This window comes from Rattus norvegicus, chromosome 15 (genome assembly GCF_021556685.1).
Source record: "Rattus norvegicus strain SHRSP/BbbUtx chromosome 15, alternate assembly SHRSP_T2T, whole genome shotgun sequence".
Lineage (NCBI taxonomy): Eukaryota > Metazoa > Chordata > Mammalia > Rodentia > Muridae > Rattus > Rattus norvegicus.
The window spans coordinates 35,158,001-35,174,504 of record NC_141548.1 but is presented as its reverse complement, the minus strand read 5'-3'; the positions used below and the strand labels follow the sequence as shown (position 1 = coordinate 35,174,504).

At 48.2% G+C, this 16,504-nt stretch overlaps 1 protein-coding gene and 1 long non-coding RNA gene across 4 annotated transcripts in view; one reads left to right on the top strand and one right to left on the bottom strand.

Moving 5' to 3' along the window:
• The window catches only part of Cryl1 (crystallin, lambda 1), a 118,955-nt gene extending 105,871 nt beyond the window's left edge, over positions 1-13,084 (top strand). The window contains exons 6-8 of one of the 2 annotated variants that reach the window (NM_175757.3): positions 3,512-3,617; positions 11,994-12,100; positions 12,578-13,084. In NM_175757.3, the coding sequence (NP_786933.1) occupies positions 3,512-3,617; positions 11,994-12,100; positions 12,578-12,691 (327 nt within the window). In that variant the 3' untranslated portion in view covers positions 12,692-13,084. The remainder of the gene's footprint in view (positions 1-3,511; positions 3,618-11,993; positions 12,101-12,577) is intronic. The other variant, XM_087585251.1, reaches the window with a different exon arrangement.
• On the bottom strand, positions 38-7,361 carry LOC148000969 (uncharacterized). 2 transcript variants are annotated; one of them, XR_015638810.1, is made up of 4 exons: positions 1,761-2,270; positions 1,620-1,651; positions 858-1,424; positions 38-388 (listed from the first exon to the last, which is right to left on the bottom strand). It is a non-coding gene; the product is annotated as an uncharacterized LOC148000969 (long non-coding RNA). The 2 variants fall into 2 exon arrangements; XR_015638809.1 differs by lacking the exon at positions 1,761-2,270 and adding an exon at positions 7,107-7,361 and having other exon boundaries at positions 38-1,424.
• Positions 13,085-16,504: the final 3,420 nt, after the last annotated feature.

Sequence of the window (16,504 nt, the reverse complement as noted above, 5' to 3'; positions counted from 1 at the left end):
TCAGGACCAAGCCTGGGGAAATCAAAAAGGCAAAAATGGAAGAACAAGACAGGTTTTGTTTAATTAGATAAGGGAAGGTGGCCAGGATTAAGAGGGAAAAAGAGGGCAAAACAACCACGTAGGAGAAAACCAGAGGGAGGGGAAGACACACGTGTGTAGCTGGTGACCTGTAGTGGTGACAGTCACAGGATGCAGTCCTCAGATGCTGTCCACCACACAAGGTCCCTTCCTGTCAGAGTCCAGGTCATCACACTGTGTATCACCTTACTGTCGGTCCTTGGATGGATGCGTCTTCCCCTTCCTCTCCCACCTCACAGACAGGGGTCAGACGGCGTGGAGCTGCTCCTGAAGGGACTTGATGTATCAGCTGACTACAGGGCATCATTCTCTATAATCGGAATGGGTCACATCTAACTGGTGAAGAAGTTTAAAGAGCCAAACTGAGGCCTCTCAAGACTCACTAGCCCAGAGTCACATAAGCCAGTTGAAATAAGTCTTTTATGCATGTGTGTGTGAGCAGTGTCCTGTCTGTGAGTTTTTCACCCATAGACTTAAGGAACTGCAGATTGAGTGTATTTTTACAAATTGAACACAGAGCTGTATTCTTTGTTCTCTGACAAATTTTAAATTACATTTATTTGTTTGGTGTGTGTGTGTGTCTCCACTAATAGAACCTTCAATTATGCTTAAAATGTATGTCAGGGTAACTGAACACTTCCTTTACTGCCTTGTGTTTTCTTCTCTGATGACTGTCTTCCCCCTCCCAGTCCCCAGCCCGATACGTCAGTGTAGACTGTGGTAAGTCCCAGATCTTAAAGACCAGCCCAGAAGTTTTTCCATGAAAGGGGATTCCTTACCATTGTGTCTGGGCCCTCTTCAACCCGAGGTTTCTCAGAACGCGGTACAAAAGCCAGGCTGAGAACAGTGACAGCAGTGTTCCCTTGGGTTGTATGAGTTTTTAGGACTCTTCTAACCTCCTGGGATCATTCTTTGTATGTGCGTCTTGAGAATTTTGCTGCATAATGCAAGAAGTACTGATAGCTATTCCGATAAGTATTAATGTGGGCTGACATCGGATTCCATGCTGCAAACCAGTGTGTGAGCCCATTCAGGTCCCAGGAGTTCTGTTAGCTTGGTGTTTCACCATTGGCATGGAGCCTACCTCCTCCGCCCCTTAGAACGTCGGTATACATTGTTATACATTGTTATACATCGTTATACATTGTTACACATATACGTGTTCTTACAGGGCTAGGGTAAAATGAGCTCAGGGGCAGAACTGAAGATCAGCACATTCAGAGTAAGATGCCTGGAGGTGAGCGTCCAGTGCAGCTTCTGGGAGAAGTGTACGTATTTGCCACAGCAACGCAGAGTCGCAGTTGAATGGAAATACCCACAACCATTTTCTTCCTCTAGATCAGCTTCTAGGTAAAAAAAAAATACAGGCTTGAGGAATCCCCTTGAAAATGCACACAGAGCGGAAGGAAATGCAGAAGTGGAGATTAGCACTCTTCCCTTTCTGTCTGTTCTGTGGGGGAAGGACTGGGAATAATAGGTAGTTCTCCTCCAGAGGACATCAGAAAGAAAGGCAAGCTTGTGGGAATCGGTAGGGCACTCACCTGTCACACGTGAGGCCAGGTTCCTTTTATTCCTAACAAAAAAGGAAAAGCGTAACAAAAGTTAACAACCCTGGGTGTCTCCCTGGTTGAGTGTCTTGAACTTCTTTTAAAGTCGCCTCTAAAAATACTCCGTTCCCTCACCCTCGTTCCCTGTGTGTATCTCAAAAACGTGATATTGGGAAAGAGAATCAAGTCTCACGAGAATGAACGCCATGCATCTGCGAGGTTAGAAATGTTCAGTCAGCCATCTCTGTTGCTGAGGGGGGAGTGCCAGGACCCGGCCATTACAGGAGGTGGGTGTCCGACGTTGGGAAGACGGTGAGCTGGTGCCAGTGCCTCGTTTCATCGAGACCCTCTGCACTGTGCGTGCATCATGAGCACACACGGCCTTTCTGTATTTGTATCTCACGTGCTGCAGCTGGACGGGAAGAGGCTCTCTGAAGCCGAGTTGCTCAGTCAGACATGACATGTTCCTCATGCAGGGTGGTGGGCTCTGCCTGCATCTTGTTTCTTCACCGCTGTCCTCTCCCTGAAGTCATCGCCAGTCAAGTGGGGTGAACCAAGCACACGCAGACCCAAGACTCCCTATGTCATTTATTAGCTGGGGTATAGTGGCAGTGGCCGTGGCAAATGCACTTTGCCAGCTGCTCTAAGCTACCTTTGGGTCTGCGGAGTAGGAAGTACCAGTGACCAGGCCAGCAGGGGGCGATTTAGTCTCTGAGACCCAAATCCCAGGGGTATCAGAAAGACAAGAAGGACAAAGGGTTCCTCCCTGTGGAACCTTGAGGACCGGTGGTGACCTCTCAGATCCCTCCTTCAGGCTGACAAGGCTTGTCTTCTTAAGAAGGATGTCAGACAGCCCTTTCAGGGAAAGATGTAAATCCCAGACTGAGGTGACATGTCTGATGGGTTCCTGAGCTTGTCACCGGGAGCAGGTGCATAGCATGACAGTATATACGTGTATGTATCTGTATAGGATCTGGGTCTTCCAGCCACGAGCTGACAGTCCCCACCCCAGGGCTGCCTATAGGGAAGTGGCCTTATGGATGGCAGGCCCCACAGGGCCCTCTCTGAGTGAAACTGCCCAGGAAAGGGTTTGTGCTGTCAGTCTAGTCAGCAGGGGAGTTCTGGGGAAACTTCTCTTCCCTCATATCCAGCTCCCCAAGTGTTGAGATGCCCAAGGTCCTCAGCGGGGAGTGAACCTGCAGTGTGTTGCCAGGACACACCATAACGACTTCAGCCCCATGCCCAAAGCCATGCACACGAACTGGCTGGCTTTCTGAGCACAGCACAGAGCAGCTTCCCCCTTGTTTGGTAATTCACATTTGTAGAAACTTCTCGGGCCCCACCTCAGCACATAAACCCATCCTAAGCTGTGTTTCATCAAAGAAACAAACTCAGTAACCGAAGAACAAGGCCTGACTTGCAGGCAGGTGAAGCCTGAGAGCCACTTCTCGTTCTCTGGGGTATCTTAAAACACACTCCCACCCCCTCTTACCACCCCCCTCCCATCAAATATCCAGAAAAATCCCCCCTCCCCCCAACCCCCATCTCCTATCCCTGATCAAATAGCCAGAAAATTCCCCTGATCTTTTCCTTAGGTCTCCCTTAGCCTTGCTGTCCCCAAAGCTGCAGGCGATATGTAGAATGGTAATGTGGAAAAGGAAGGGGTACTTGTGCTGTAACAGTCTTATTTTTTAAGGACCCACGCACATAGGATAGCTTGGTAGCACAAAATCCCGTTAAATTATTATAGTGCGTTGGCAAGTGTTTTTTTTTTTTTTTTTGATGGGGGAGGGGCTACTGCCTACATAAAGTTAGGACAAGCAACATTAACTAAATCATCTTTCCAAAGAGCTCACCTGTGTGTTCCCGCCTTCTCCCCCACGTAGGAAGGAATAGTGTCTCCTAACGACCTGGACCTGGTCATGTCAGATGGGCTGGGTATGCGGTATGCGTTCATTGGACCCTTGGAGACCATGCACCTCAATGCGGAAGGTATGCCTGGGACAGAGGTGGAGGATTGTGGTGTTGACTCTTTCTGTGAGCTTTATTAGCTGCCACTGTGTGCTGTTTCCTTTTAAACAGAGTAGTAATGGTGGGGCCTAGAAGGGACTCTGATCCGCCCTAGTAACCCAGACCAGTGCTTGCTCACACAGATGACTTGTGAGCTGATAAGTAAGCCCTCATGGGGTCTGCGAAGCTTGGGGCTCCGGATCCTGAGGAGTCCTTGATGGAAGTGCCATGCTGGGACCTCGCTGTGTATCTTGTCACTCGATGGGAAAGAGGCCGCAGCTTCTTGGCGGTGTTAATCACAGAAGCAAGAAGGAAAACAAAGGTTCCATGCTTCTGGGGTCATGTCTACCCAGGAGTGCCTTTGGGCGCTTCTGTGGAGCAGTGGGATAGCCTTCCCTAAGGCCAGGAGTCACAAGGCAGGTGTCTCACAGGAGGGGCCTGGCAGGGTGGGGCAGGCCACACAACTGTCCGGAAGCTGACTTCAGAGGCCTGGGGGAGTCAGTGTGACCTGGTAATTCCAAAGGAAGATAACTTGAAGGATAAGCTGGTCGTAAAAGAGCCATAGACAACCAGCTGATGAAACCAAATTAAAACACACCAGTGCAGCGATGTACCAAAGTCTGAAAGATGCTGCCACACGTTAGCTAAGTCTTGTCTCTTCTTCTCTTCTCTTCTCTTCTCTTCTCTTCTCTTCTCTTCTCTTCTCTTCTCTTCTCTTCTCTTCTCTTCTCTCCTTTCTCGGTTTGGCCCGGAGCGAAGTCCTACTACATAGCCTTGGCTAGCCACAAGTGCTTGATCTCCTGCTGAATGCTGGAACCATAGGCATGAACCATATCTGATACAATAGGAAATGCTGTTTATGGTTCTTTTTTTCCTTTTGTTTGACTGGGGAATCAAACCTTCTGCATGCTAGGCAGTCACCCCTCCACTACCACCACCACCACAGTTCCGCTGGGCCGCGAGTAACTTTTAGCACTGTTTTACTACTCTGTTGCTGTAAGCCTATACAATTACTAAAAGTTACTTTAAAGAGATGTAGAAAGAAAAAAATGTTATTTGTAGTGTCAAGACTGTATTCCACAAGCGATATTGAGAAATGAGGTTTCTCTCTATAGGAAGGACGGAGTGGTAGGAATTGAGATTTCCCACTGTGGTGGGGCAGAAGGGTAGGAATGTGTTCCCTTGTTTGGTTTGGAGACAGAGTCCCACTCTAATTCCAACTCTCCTGATAATTACTATGTAGCCCAATCGGTCTCAGACATTAAGGAATCTTCCTGTCTCAGCTTTCTCAGTGTTGGGATTGATTACAAGAGTGCAGCTCCCACTCCCAACTGTGCTACGTGCCTGCTTTCTGAGTGGTTGGAACTAGAACGGAAGACTGGACATGGTGGGCAGACAGGTTTATGTTTAGTATGTGACAGAAAGAACTTTCTAGTAACTGATACTGGTGATCTGGGAAGGGATGAATTGAAGGGGCACGGTAGATGTTGAGAGGAAATTGCTGTCATGTGGTGCGTTGGAGCTGATGGTCTGACTTTTGTCCCATGATCCCATGCTGCTCTGTTACTAGCTCAGTCAGTTTCCACTACAACAGTTAATGACCAACACTCAAGGCAGTTATCAGATCCAGCATTCCATGCCTCAGGAGAATAGATGATTTGAGGACTGGACCCACTATACAAGCCCTGTAACAACAGTCCAATAACCAAGTCTTTCTTAAAGGTGAGCCTTGCTAAGAGCAGCCAAGGGGAGAAAGGAGCTCCTGGTGGTTGCCATGCCTCCTGTGGGAGGATAGTTGTTGAACATGAGAAGAAAACACCAATAAGATGCCTTCATACAAGTGAAATAAGAGTTTTGAGATGTCATTGAAATGGTCTTGGATCATTTCAGATGTCTTTTCAGCCAGGCCTTAGGAGTGGGGAGCATAGCCAAGCATTTGAAATGGACATAGGCCCTGCCTGATAACCACTACATTTCTTTCTCACTAAGACAGTTAAGGGGCTGTGAGAAATCAATAGGGAGAGAACTGAGAACAGCTTTGAATCTTGAACAGATAGAAACAGGAGCCAGGGACACCAGACACCCCAGCATCAGTGGGGTGGCAGACAGGAAGGAGGCCACAACAATTTTTCAAACAAAACTGATATGATAAGGAGGCTTAATTGGTTCAGTATGATAATAGGGGTCGGATGTAGTTTTCAACTTCTGAGCATTCCAAAGCCCGGAGCTAGAAAGTTAGAAGATCTGGCTGGGAGCCGATGGCCTTTAATTCTTCTGGTGTCACCCGGAATACATAAAGGTTGGAGTGGAGAGGAAGCTTCTTGGTTTTGCTGATGTGACTTTCATCTCAGGTTAAGTTTTTAGGTTTAAAAGCCCCCCTCCCCCCAACCAAAGCAACTGCAGAGACTCTAGGATTATTTATTTATTTCTAAAGCTTGAGGATAATGTTATTCCAGTTAGAGAGAAAACACCAACCAGGACAGGCAAGCTGTGAATGTCAGCAGCTACCGGGAGGTGGGGGCACTGAAGAGGCGTCTTGCCTTTTGAGGGAGGGTCAGGAAGCCCCAGCAGCTGTATGGGGAAAGGTTGGGGAAGCTTCAGAGATCAAGGAAGAATTCCCAGAGTTGCAGGGAAAGTGTTTTCAAGTTCGGGCTAGTATCTGAAAGGAAGATAGAGACGGAAAAGAAAAAAAGCTACCGTTCTCCAAGGAACCCCAGGAACTGGGAAGACCTTGTGGTAGAGGTGCTTTTGAGAAGCTGTGTGGGCGAGGAGAGAGTTCTAATTCAGTAGAAAGGCAATAGAGTAAGACACTTGCTCAGTTTGCCTTCTTGTCTTCTTTTTAAAAAGCGTCCTTTGTGAAATAATACGCTTCAGACTAGAGGTTCTGGCCAGCAAGACAGTTAGCTAGATTCCCTCCCTGGCTTTCCTGTCTGTTAACTGCTGCTGTTAGATCAGCTACCTGATTCAGTGCACCTCAGTTTTCTCAGCCGTTCAGTGGAGGGACAGCAACCACTTCTGGCAGGTGGATGGGGGAGATGTGCAGAGACCACTTGGGAAGTGGTGGTCCAGAGAGATTCTATGCTTAACAAATGACCTTTTGTTTCTTTTATCTTTATGTGGCTTTGGCAGTGCTGGGGCTGGAACCCAGAGCCTTCATTCAGCTTGTCGTCTTTAATTTATTACTCTTCCAGAGGTTTTGTTTGTCTTTACTTTTCTTGATCCCTACCCCCACCCCAGGCTGGAGGGAGAAATACGGAGTAAGTATAGATGAGGCCATTTCTTGATTGTGGGGTAGAGGAAGCCTTAGAATCAGGCCAGGTTCGTTTCTTCACTCTGGGCCTGGCCTGTCCCTGACAGCTTTGTGGACTTTGTCTTGCTGTCTCTGTGGAGGGACAATATCTAAGAATCTGACAACCCCAGGTCCCCCTCCAGGTGAATTGATTGTTTGCTCCTTGTCTTGTAGACACTTACCTGGTTTTGTAGAAGAAAGCTTGCTGGAGGTCTTGTCTATGTTCAGCCACCATTGCTGATGGGAACAGCTAAGCTGGAAAAAAAAAATGTCATGACAACTCTGTCCCTGGAGGGCGTTTGATATTGTCATTCTGTTTTCAGGCCCTTCTGACCTGTTTTAATAAAGGCTGTGAAACTGTTTTAGCTGAGGTGAATCCATGAAGGTTCAGTATTGGGGAGTGTCAGTCAGGTGTGGGTGCCAGCCAGATACAGCATGGCCGACTGTGTCTCACCCCCATAAATTGAGCAGACAGGAGGGCTTCCTGTTCGTAGAGGTGCTAGGGTTAAGGAAACCCCCTGTTTTGCACAGCAGGTCTCACAGCTACAGATAAGCTAAATGTAATCTTGAGAATCAACTCCTTTCTGTATACTCTTTATCCATAAAGCATTTCTTAAGAAATTGGGTTCATGGGTCAGAGTCGACAGCAGCCATTAAGAGTCCTGGCTGCCTCAGATTCCAGAGAATTCGAGTTTCAGTCCCTGTACCCACACCTCTGTGTACTCACAACCACTGTACAGGCACATGTGCAGCCAAAACACCCACACACATGACATAAGAATAAATAAATCTTTAAAAATTTAGACTTAGCTTCCTCAAGACCAAGCTCTCCGAGGGCTGTGGAAGAGCAAAGCTCACGTGGACAGACAGGAAGGCACAAAAGGAAGGACAAAGGGAAAGTTAGACTGTCAGGAAGAAAGTGTGGTGGTGAGCCAGCAGGGTGAAAGGGTATGGCCAGGCTTGTCCCTTCCTGGTAGAATTGGTATTTTAGAGAAAATATCCATTCGGGTTTTTTTTTCTCTCTCTCATGTAGAGAAGTCAAATTTGTTGCATAGGGGGAGAGTTGTAAGTTTGTGTTAGAAACATTTTTACCACATTGTATTCTATGTTGAAGAAACAGATGTCCCATGGACGCTGGAGACCGCACTTGTTGTTTTAGCAGAAGGCCCGGGTTTGGTTCCCAGCATCCACCTGCCAGCTCACAGTGGTTTCCATTGTCCTCTTCCCAGCTCCACATGCACCAAGCACTCACACAGCACACATATATCCAGGCAGGCAAAACACTCACGTGCACAAAATGAAAACATAAACAAATCTACAGCAGAGAGAAAGTTCTAGAAGGTCTCTGAGGTTGGGATGACTCCAGGCTGGTGAAAGATGAACAGGTGTAGAAGGGATGTAAAGTAACCCAGAGATAAAACATGGTCTGTGTATCAAACCCTTGAGGCTGCTGCTTACATTGGCCGGGAGGTGGAGCTGGTTCCTGAGAGGGTCTTGGGCTACATTTTCCCTATCAGCTAGTTAAATAGGCAGTCGCAGCCAATCTTTTCATTTTCTTCTGTGATGGAGAGGAATGCTGGTTGATCGGCCTGTGTTATTTGGGAAGTAGCATGGGACCTTTAAGAGGTGGGACCCATCTTAATGGCTCAGGGTAAAGGGACTTCACATCAAACCCAAGGACCTGACTTGATTCCCAGAACCCAGGCAGTAGAAGAAGAGAAGTCAGCTCCCACAAGTTGTTCTCTGACCTCCACTCAATAAGATACAAGAGCGTGCGTGCGCGCGCACACACACACACACACACACACACACACACAGACAGACACACAGACACACAGACACACACACAGACACACACACACACACACACACCACAGGCACAGAAATGTAACAAATTTGTTTTAAAAGAGGAGGGGTCCATTTAGAAACAAGTTAGACCACTGGGGGTGTGCCCTTGGGAATATGAGGAGGCTGGCCTCTTCTCATCTGGATCCTGGCTCTGGTGAGGTGAGCAGATTTCCTTCATCGTGTGTTCCCATCACAGTGTTCTGCTTGCCAACGGTAGGGAGCAATGGAGAGGCCAATCTGCTTGGCTGAGCTGGGACAGCACACCTTGGAGGGCTTGCACACAGTGTGGTTACAGCGGGTCTGGCTGCACACAGTGTGGTTAAGGTGGGTCTGGCTGCACACAGTGTGGTTAAGGGGGGTCTGGCTGCACACAGTGTGGTTAAGGCGGGTCTGGCTGTACACAGTGTGGTTAAGGGGGGTCTGGCTGCACACAGTGTGGTTAAGGCGGGTCTGGCTGCACACAGTGTGGTTAAGGCGGGTCTGGCTGCACACAGTGTGGTTAAGGCGGGTCTGGCTGCACACAGTGTGGTTAAGGTGGGTCTGGCTGCACACAGTGTGGTTAAGGCGGGTCTGGCTGCACACAGTGTGGTTAAGGCGGGTCTGGCTGCACACAGTGTGGTTAAGGCGGGTCTGGCTGCACACAGTGTGGTTAAGGCGGGTCTGGCTGCACACAGTGTGGTTAAGGGGGGTCTGGCTGCACACAGTGTGGTTAAGGCGGGTCTGGCTGCACACAGTGTGGTTAAGGGGGGTCTGGCTGCACACAGTGTGGTTAAGGGGGGTCTGGCTGCACACAGTGTGGTTAAGGGGGGTCTGGCTGCACACAGTGTGGTTAAGGCGGGTCTGGCTGCACACAGTGTGGTTAGGGCAGTCTGGCTCCAGAAAGTCCCCCATGGCATTGCAAGTGACTGATGGACACAGTCCCAGTGATGGTCTCACCACCTTATTGACACAGTGATTATCTTAGGAATTTTATCATAGTGATGGAAGCTGACTAACTTGTAATCATTCAGCATCTTTCAGGTATATTCAACTCTGTGCATCTTGCTCCCAACTCTGAATGAAAACATTGTAGTTGTGTCTAGATTTTATTATTGCTTGTGTGAATAAATGAATAGGAAAAATGAAACAAATGCTAATTTCTCAAGGGAAAGACATATTTACGCCTCTTTCTGGTCTGTGGCAATTCTAAACCACCTTAGAGGACTAAACCTTGCTGGGTTGTTTATAGGAACTTGTAGAGTTCTGGACTACCGACTTAACACCTAAGTAGTGAGATCTTCTCTTTGAAAATTAGCCACTGGTTAACTGCAGGTGCTAATGCCAGAGAAGCTGCCCAGCTTTAATAGTTTACCCTTCAAAACAACCTCAAGCCTGGGTGTGGAGCGTGCATGCTGGTATTTTCAGCATTTGGAAAACAGAAATAGGAGCGACTGTTTCCAAAGCTAGCCTTGGCTACAAAGCAAGTGGCCAGCCTAAGCTAAATGAGACCTAATCTCAACACACACACACACACACACACACACACACACACACACACACACACACACTTTTAAACACTATATTTTTTTTCTGAAGGCTCTTTGGCACTCTGAAAAGGAAGAAAAACGATTTGAAACAAAATAGAAACCCAGACGATTTTGGCTTCTGTTTCAGTGCAGATCAGTCAAAACTAAGCCCCTCAAACTAAACTCTTCTTTTTAAGAGTATCTAGTGCTCATTTTTGTTTTAGATCAGTCAAATACTGGGTAGACGAGAGTCTGTGCAAATCCTGCAGCTTTGTGTTCCAGCGCTCTACTTCCGACACTTTGTGACTCTGGACTGGATAAGGCCCCAGGCTAGCTCAGTGGTAGAACTCAAGTCCAGTACCACAAAATGGAAAAAAAACGAAATGAGCCAGAGTCTTAAAGCACTTTGACCTCTGGGATCCTTGGACTCACCTCTAGCTTATCTTGTCTCTAAACCATGCATACTCATGCAGACCCAAGGCCCAGCATGTAAGGGAGGAAGAGGAGGGAACTGGGTGCCCTGGGGCAGGTGGCTACATTTTGGAAAGGTGCCCAGGCTAGACCAGGTTTGTACTGACTGTGTGCCCCTCCTCATCCCCACTCATATCTCCACCAAAACCCTGAAGTGAGGAAACTGACCATCCTGGATGGCGGGGCAGACTCAGCACAGGGATTCAGGCAGGCTGGGCACCGACCCTCCCACACTGGAAGTCTAAGCCAGTGGTGAACACAACCCTGGTGCAGCCCTCCCCTCCTCGTAAATACCAGGTAAAGCATAACCCGCCCTCCAGGCTTAAGAGTATGATAAGGAGGGAGTGACTTGAGTTTTGACATCTGGGGTTCATGCAGAATGAATTGAGGCCATTCATGATGATTCATGCTTGAACTGCCAGCACTTGGGAGGCTGAGGCAAGAGGATTACCATGAATTTAAGGCTGTCGTGAGCTACAGAGTGAAATTCGGTCTCAAAACAGGAGGATAGGGGGAGGAGAGCCCAAAGATGTACTTACTTAACACACAGAAAACCCTTGATCCACAGACAGCAGGAGTGGTGACACATGCCTCTAATCCAAGCCCTTGAATAGTGGAGGTGGGACTAGACATTCCAGGTCATCTCGGTAGCCTGGGCTACATGAGCCCCTGTATTGGAAAGGAAGAAAAGGGTGGGAGGTAAAAGAAAAAAGGAAACGAAGGCAAAAAATGCACTGAAGCCCATCATACACCCTTAACAGCACACAGTTGAAGGAGATGCTTTCTATAAAGTATGAGTACCACTGGCCGAGGACCCCTGAGATGCTCTGATGGAGGACCCCTGAGAAGGATCCCTGAGATGCTCTGACCAAGGACCCCTGAGATGCTCTGACTGAGGACCCTAAGAAGGGCCCCTGAGATTCTCTAAGGACTCTTGAGAAGGACCCTCTGAGATGCACTGACTAAGGACCCCTGAGATGCTCTGGCTGAGGACCCTGAGAAGGGCCCCTGAGATGCACTGGTTAGGATACTTGGCAGGCCTGAGGGTTCCAGTTCTCTTCAGGATTTTAGTTTCCAGAAATCTAAGATAGTGACCCATGGGTAGGGTCATGCTTGCCGGAGGCCACCTCCTGCCTCTTCTCTGCAGCTCCCCTTCTCCCAGGGCAGAGCCTTTGCAGAGGCCTCAGTTGCAGAGTTACAGGTGTTGATGCTGATGTGTGGGTTCCTGTCTTCATGCCGTTACAGGTATGGTGAGCTACTGTGACAGATACAGTGAAGGAATGAAGCGTGTCCTCAAGACTTTTGGGCCTGTTCCCGAGTTCTCAGGGGACACAGTGGAGAAAGTTAACCAGGTATGTGGACCGCCCAGGAGCATTCAAGCTGATAGTACTCCCTCCCATGCCACCTGTGGGCGGGGCTTTGTCAGTAGCTGCAGTCTTTTTTTTTCTTTTCTTTTTTTTTTTTTTTTTTTTCCAGAGGTGGGGACCGAACCCAGGGCCTTGCGCTTGCTAGGCAAGCGCTCTACCACTGAGCTAAATCCCCAACCCCCAGTAGCTGCAGTCTTAACCCCTGATTCTGAAGGTTGAGGTTTTTTCCCCCTGCACATAGTTGCATCCTGACCTCCAGGATACCTAAGGGCAACGTGACAGTGACCAGCAGCTCATTTTGACTTGTTTTGGGGAAATCTCTGGGGATCTGGAGCTTTTGTTGACTGTGGGGTTTGGAAGCAGTGTGCACACAACTGGCATGAATAGGAAAACAGTTACATTCCCAGCAGATTACTTCTTCTGCGTGTGCACTCTGTTTTTCTTCCCCTTTCCTTCTCCCAGGACATGTGCATGAAGGTTCCAGATGATCCAGAGCACTTAGCTGCCAGGAGGCATTGGAGGGACGACTGTCTCATGCAACTCTCCAAACTGAAGCACCAGATGCAGCCCCAGTGAATTTCCTGTAATGCCCCTGCTCCTTCTGGGCAGAGCTGTTAGGGAGATGAGAAGCTCTTGAACCAATCCCTGTGCAGCATCAAGAAGCCCAGGTCTGCTCCCCTGTGTTTCACTGTGGGCAGCTATAGAGGCCAAGTGTCTTCTGGTCACTCCTGCCAAGCCCTGCACTGGGTATGGAAGCACTGCTTAGGTTCTGAGGTGGCTTCCTGCCACCTTGGGCAAACAGGCTGAAGAGTCCACCTTTTCTTTCCAGTGTGATTACACATGCATTTCCAGGTGATGATGTTCAGTTTCCTGTTACCTTAATCCACTTCAAATGTGTTTTTTGTAACCATTTTCTAACCCCTTTCTGAGTGTCCTGTAACCTTCACAATAAAGCAATCACTTTCAGTTTGCTGGTGCTTATTATTCTGAATAAAAGTCTTGATTCCATGAAGACAGTCTATTTCTACACACACACACACACACACACACACACACACACACACACACTAAATAAATGCACAGTCTTCCAGTGCTTTCCCAAGCTTTTCAGTGGTGCCCGATGGTTCTTTGGTCAGACATGTTTAAGAAGCATTGTAGGCTCTTCATCCCTTCCAATTTTCATGTCTGTAGTAAATGAAATGGTGCAGAGTTCAGCCAAAGAGACATCTGCTTCAGCAGTCATTTCTAGAACCTCCTACAACATGGGGTCTGTTCCCGGCACAAGCTCCCAGAGCACTAAGGACACTAGTACTCTGTCTCCCACAGTGACTCTGGTTACTGGACACCATCACAGGGCTCCCGGACAGCTCTGGTAAGGCACTGGCCTTGCAGTTTTGGGTGGCGAGGATCTCAGTGTCACATGGTAGGTAGCTGCAATTCCTCAGGGTGGAGGCTGCTCTGGTGTGGAAGCAGTGACCCTGACTAGGAAGTGATCATTTTCACTTGTTTGTGAGTCCCAGTCTGCACACTCCTTGTCCTCAGCACACATCAAACGACTGAGGATCTGGGATTATCATGAAACAACCAAGTGACCATTAAACTGGACTAGTGCCCCAAGGGCTCATGCACATGGAGGAACATGGTAACATTGAAAGGTCCGGCAAGGGAGGCTTCAAGGACTTGGGCTGTGAGCCTCAGTGGACTACAGGAGTCAGCCAGCACCTCCCAGCAGAGGAAGAACATGGGGTCAGAATAGGCTATGCCTAGAATGGCTCCGCTCACAGTGGCCAGGAGAGAGCTCTACACAGAGGCCCTAATGATCCTGATCAGAAAGAGCCACTAGACCATGTTAATAATTAGACCACTCTCTCTTCAGCACAGTCAGACTCTCGTAAGCTCACTCTGACAGCAGAAAGGACCGGACTGGAGGCAAGCCTGCTGCAGGGCTGTAAGGCGGGTGCACCAGGGGTGGCTGCAATTAGGAGTTGCCTGTCATGGCTTGAAAGTGCTAGGCATGCCCTGTTCAAAGGTCAGAAAGTGAGAGGCGGGGCAGGAGGTCTGAATGTGTTTGAGAACCTCACTGGGATGACATGTGACAAGATGGAAAGGAAGTGTTGGGCCCCAAAAGGCTTCGTCCTCTGCCTGACTGAGCTTCAGCTCCCTGAGCTGGTGACTCAGTCCCTCACCCTCCCTGATCTATTGCTCCAGCCAACAGAGGGCCCCTGCACCTCCCTGCAGCTGAGGCTCACCACCCTCCCTTCAAGGCACTTTGACTATTAGAGTCACAGCTTTACTCTTAGAGCTGCCCGCCTACCTCCTCCCTGAGTCCTGAAAGCCATGAAGTCCCCAGACCGTGCCTGAGCACCCACATGACCTAGCTAAGTACCGTGCACAAGTAGACCCCACTTGTGATCTGACTCTTGGCACTGATGAGCCAGGAGAGTTGTGGAAAGGCTGGCCATGTAGGGGTGCCAGGCAGGGGTACTCATTTGTTCTAGGCAGCATCACTGTAGGGGCACAGAGATGGTGTCACTTGGAACCATCGGTGTTTATTGTATGTGTAAGCTGCATTTTCCTACTTTCGTTGCTATGTCTTCCTGGGAAAGTCAGACCACGTTTGGAAATATCTGCAGATTCACAGTCTAAGGAAAGGATTCCAGAAAGTTCCAAAAAACATCATGTATAAGCTTTCTCTGTAAGCTATAGAGCATCCTAGCCATTTCCTCAGCATTTCCATTGTACTCGCTACTGTCAGTCATTAGTCATGGCTTACAGTGTGCAGATGTGTGTGGAATTTTTTTTTTTTTGCAGATATGGGGCCATTTTATGTAGGGAACTTGAACATCTGTGGATTTTGGTACCCACAGGGATCCTGGAATTAACCCTATGGCTACTTAGGGAGGACCTGATATAGTAGTGTCATAGCCTATAGTGAGGAATTGATAGGGTATGCAAATGCAGGCCCTGACCTATGTGCAAATAACAATGAGATCAAACTTGAGAACCAGTAGAAGGGAACATTGAGGCAGATGGTTCTGGAAGCAGCTGGGAAGAAGCCTTTATTGATAGGCTTCAGTGATATATCTCTCTATTTTAAATTACTATTCTAAAAGACAGGGAGTTGATCAGAAGGGCCCTGCCCAACCAAATATCATCCTGACTAGTTTCTGAATCATTTTCTAGGGATTACAAAGCCATAAATCTCTTTCAGCAGGATGAATGTACCCAGTGTCTTTCCCAAAGCAGCCACAGTGTCTGTGCGTACTGACACCCCATGCTTGCCCTGTTTGGGATGCCAACAGCAGACTGCCTAAAGTTCCTTCTCAGCTTTTAACTGAGGATCAAAAGATTACTATAACTGCTTTGAGCTCTTACATAGCCTAGGGTGACCTTGAACTCTTGATCCTTCTGCCTCAGCCTCCAGGAACTGGGGTCATAGGTGCATCCCCATGCCCGGTGTCTTTGTTTCCATTCTAAAAGACACGGCTGTAATCTCAGCACTCAGGAGCCCCAGATAGGATCACTGAGCTGAGAGAACAATTCTGTCTCCTGAATAAGTGTTGGTGACCCTGAAGACTCCACATGTAGGCTCAGACTCAAAGGTCTGGTGTGGGTGACCTACTCTAAGTGGGAGTAGCCCTCCTGTGTACGGCCACCTTCACTACTAGGCTGACTTTTCCCGTGGCCTTGTTTTGTACCCTGTGTTTAACAGTGATTGCATTGTCCTGTCATACACAGTGGTAGAGCTAGCTAGTAGCCTTGTGTCCAGTCGAGGTGTGGCCTTTATTCTCATGGACCTTGTCAGAGAGTGGGCCCTATGGGAAACCACAAGAATGACCAAGGCTGTCACATTAGCCATCACAATTTGTTAGAAATTTATTAAATTTCAGTGGATTCACTTAACAGTTATGCAATATTTATCCTATATCAAGACTTAATTTAAATGTTAAGGAAAGAACAATGAAATAGGCAGAAAAGAAAGAAGAAAACTGCCCACACGGACCTTCCATTATAGTTAACAATATAAACAGCCAAGTCAGACAAGGCTGACAGTGTGTCTCACGATTGGTTACACAGATTAAAACAAAGCCAGGGGCCTGTGGAATGGCTCAGCGGGTAGAGGCATTTTCTGCTAAGCTTGACAGCCTGAGTGTGACACCCAAACCCCCCCCACACAGGAAAGTAAGAGTAATGAAAGGGGGTGGAGGAAGGGTAGTATTGTTGTTGTAAAAATATAAAAAATAAAAAGGGTATCTTTTATCCCCACTAGGTCTACCCCGCAGTGCCCCAAGATATCTGGTAGATATCTTGCCAGAAGCACGCATCCCAATTCCGTGCCCAGTGTCTCTAGCTGCCGCACACTTTCTTACACTTAAATTGCTACATGAA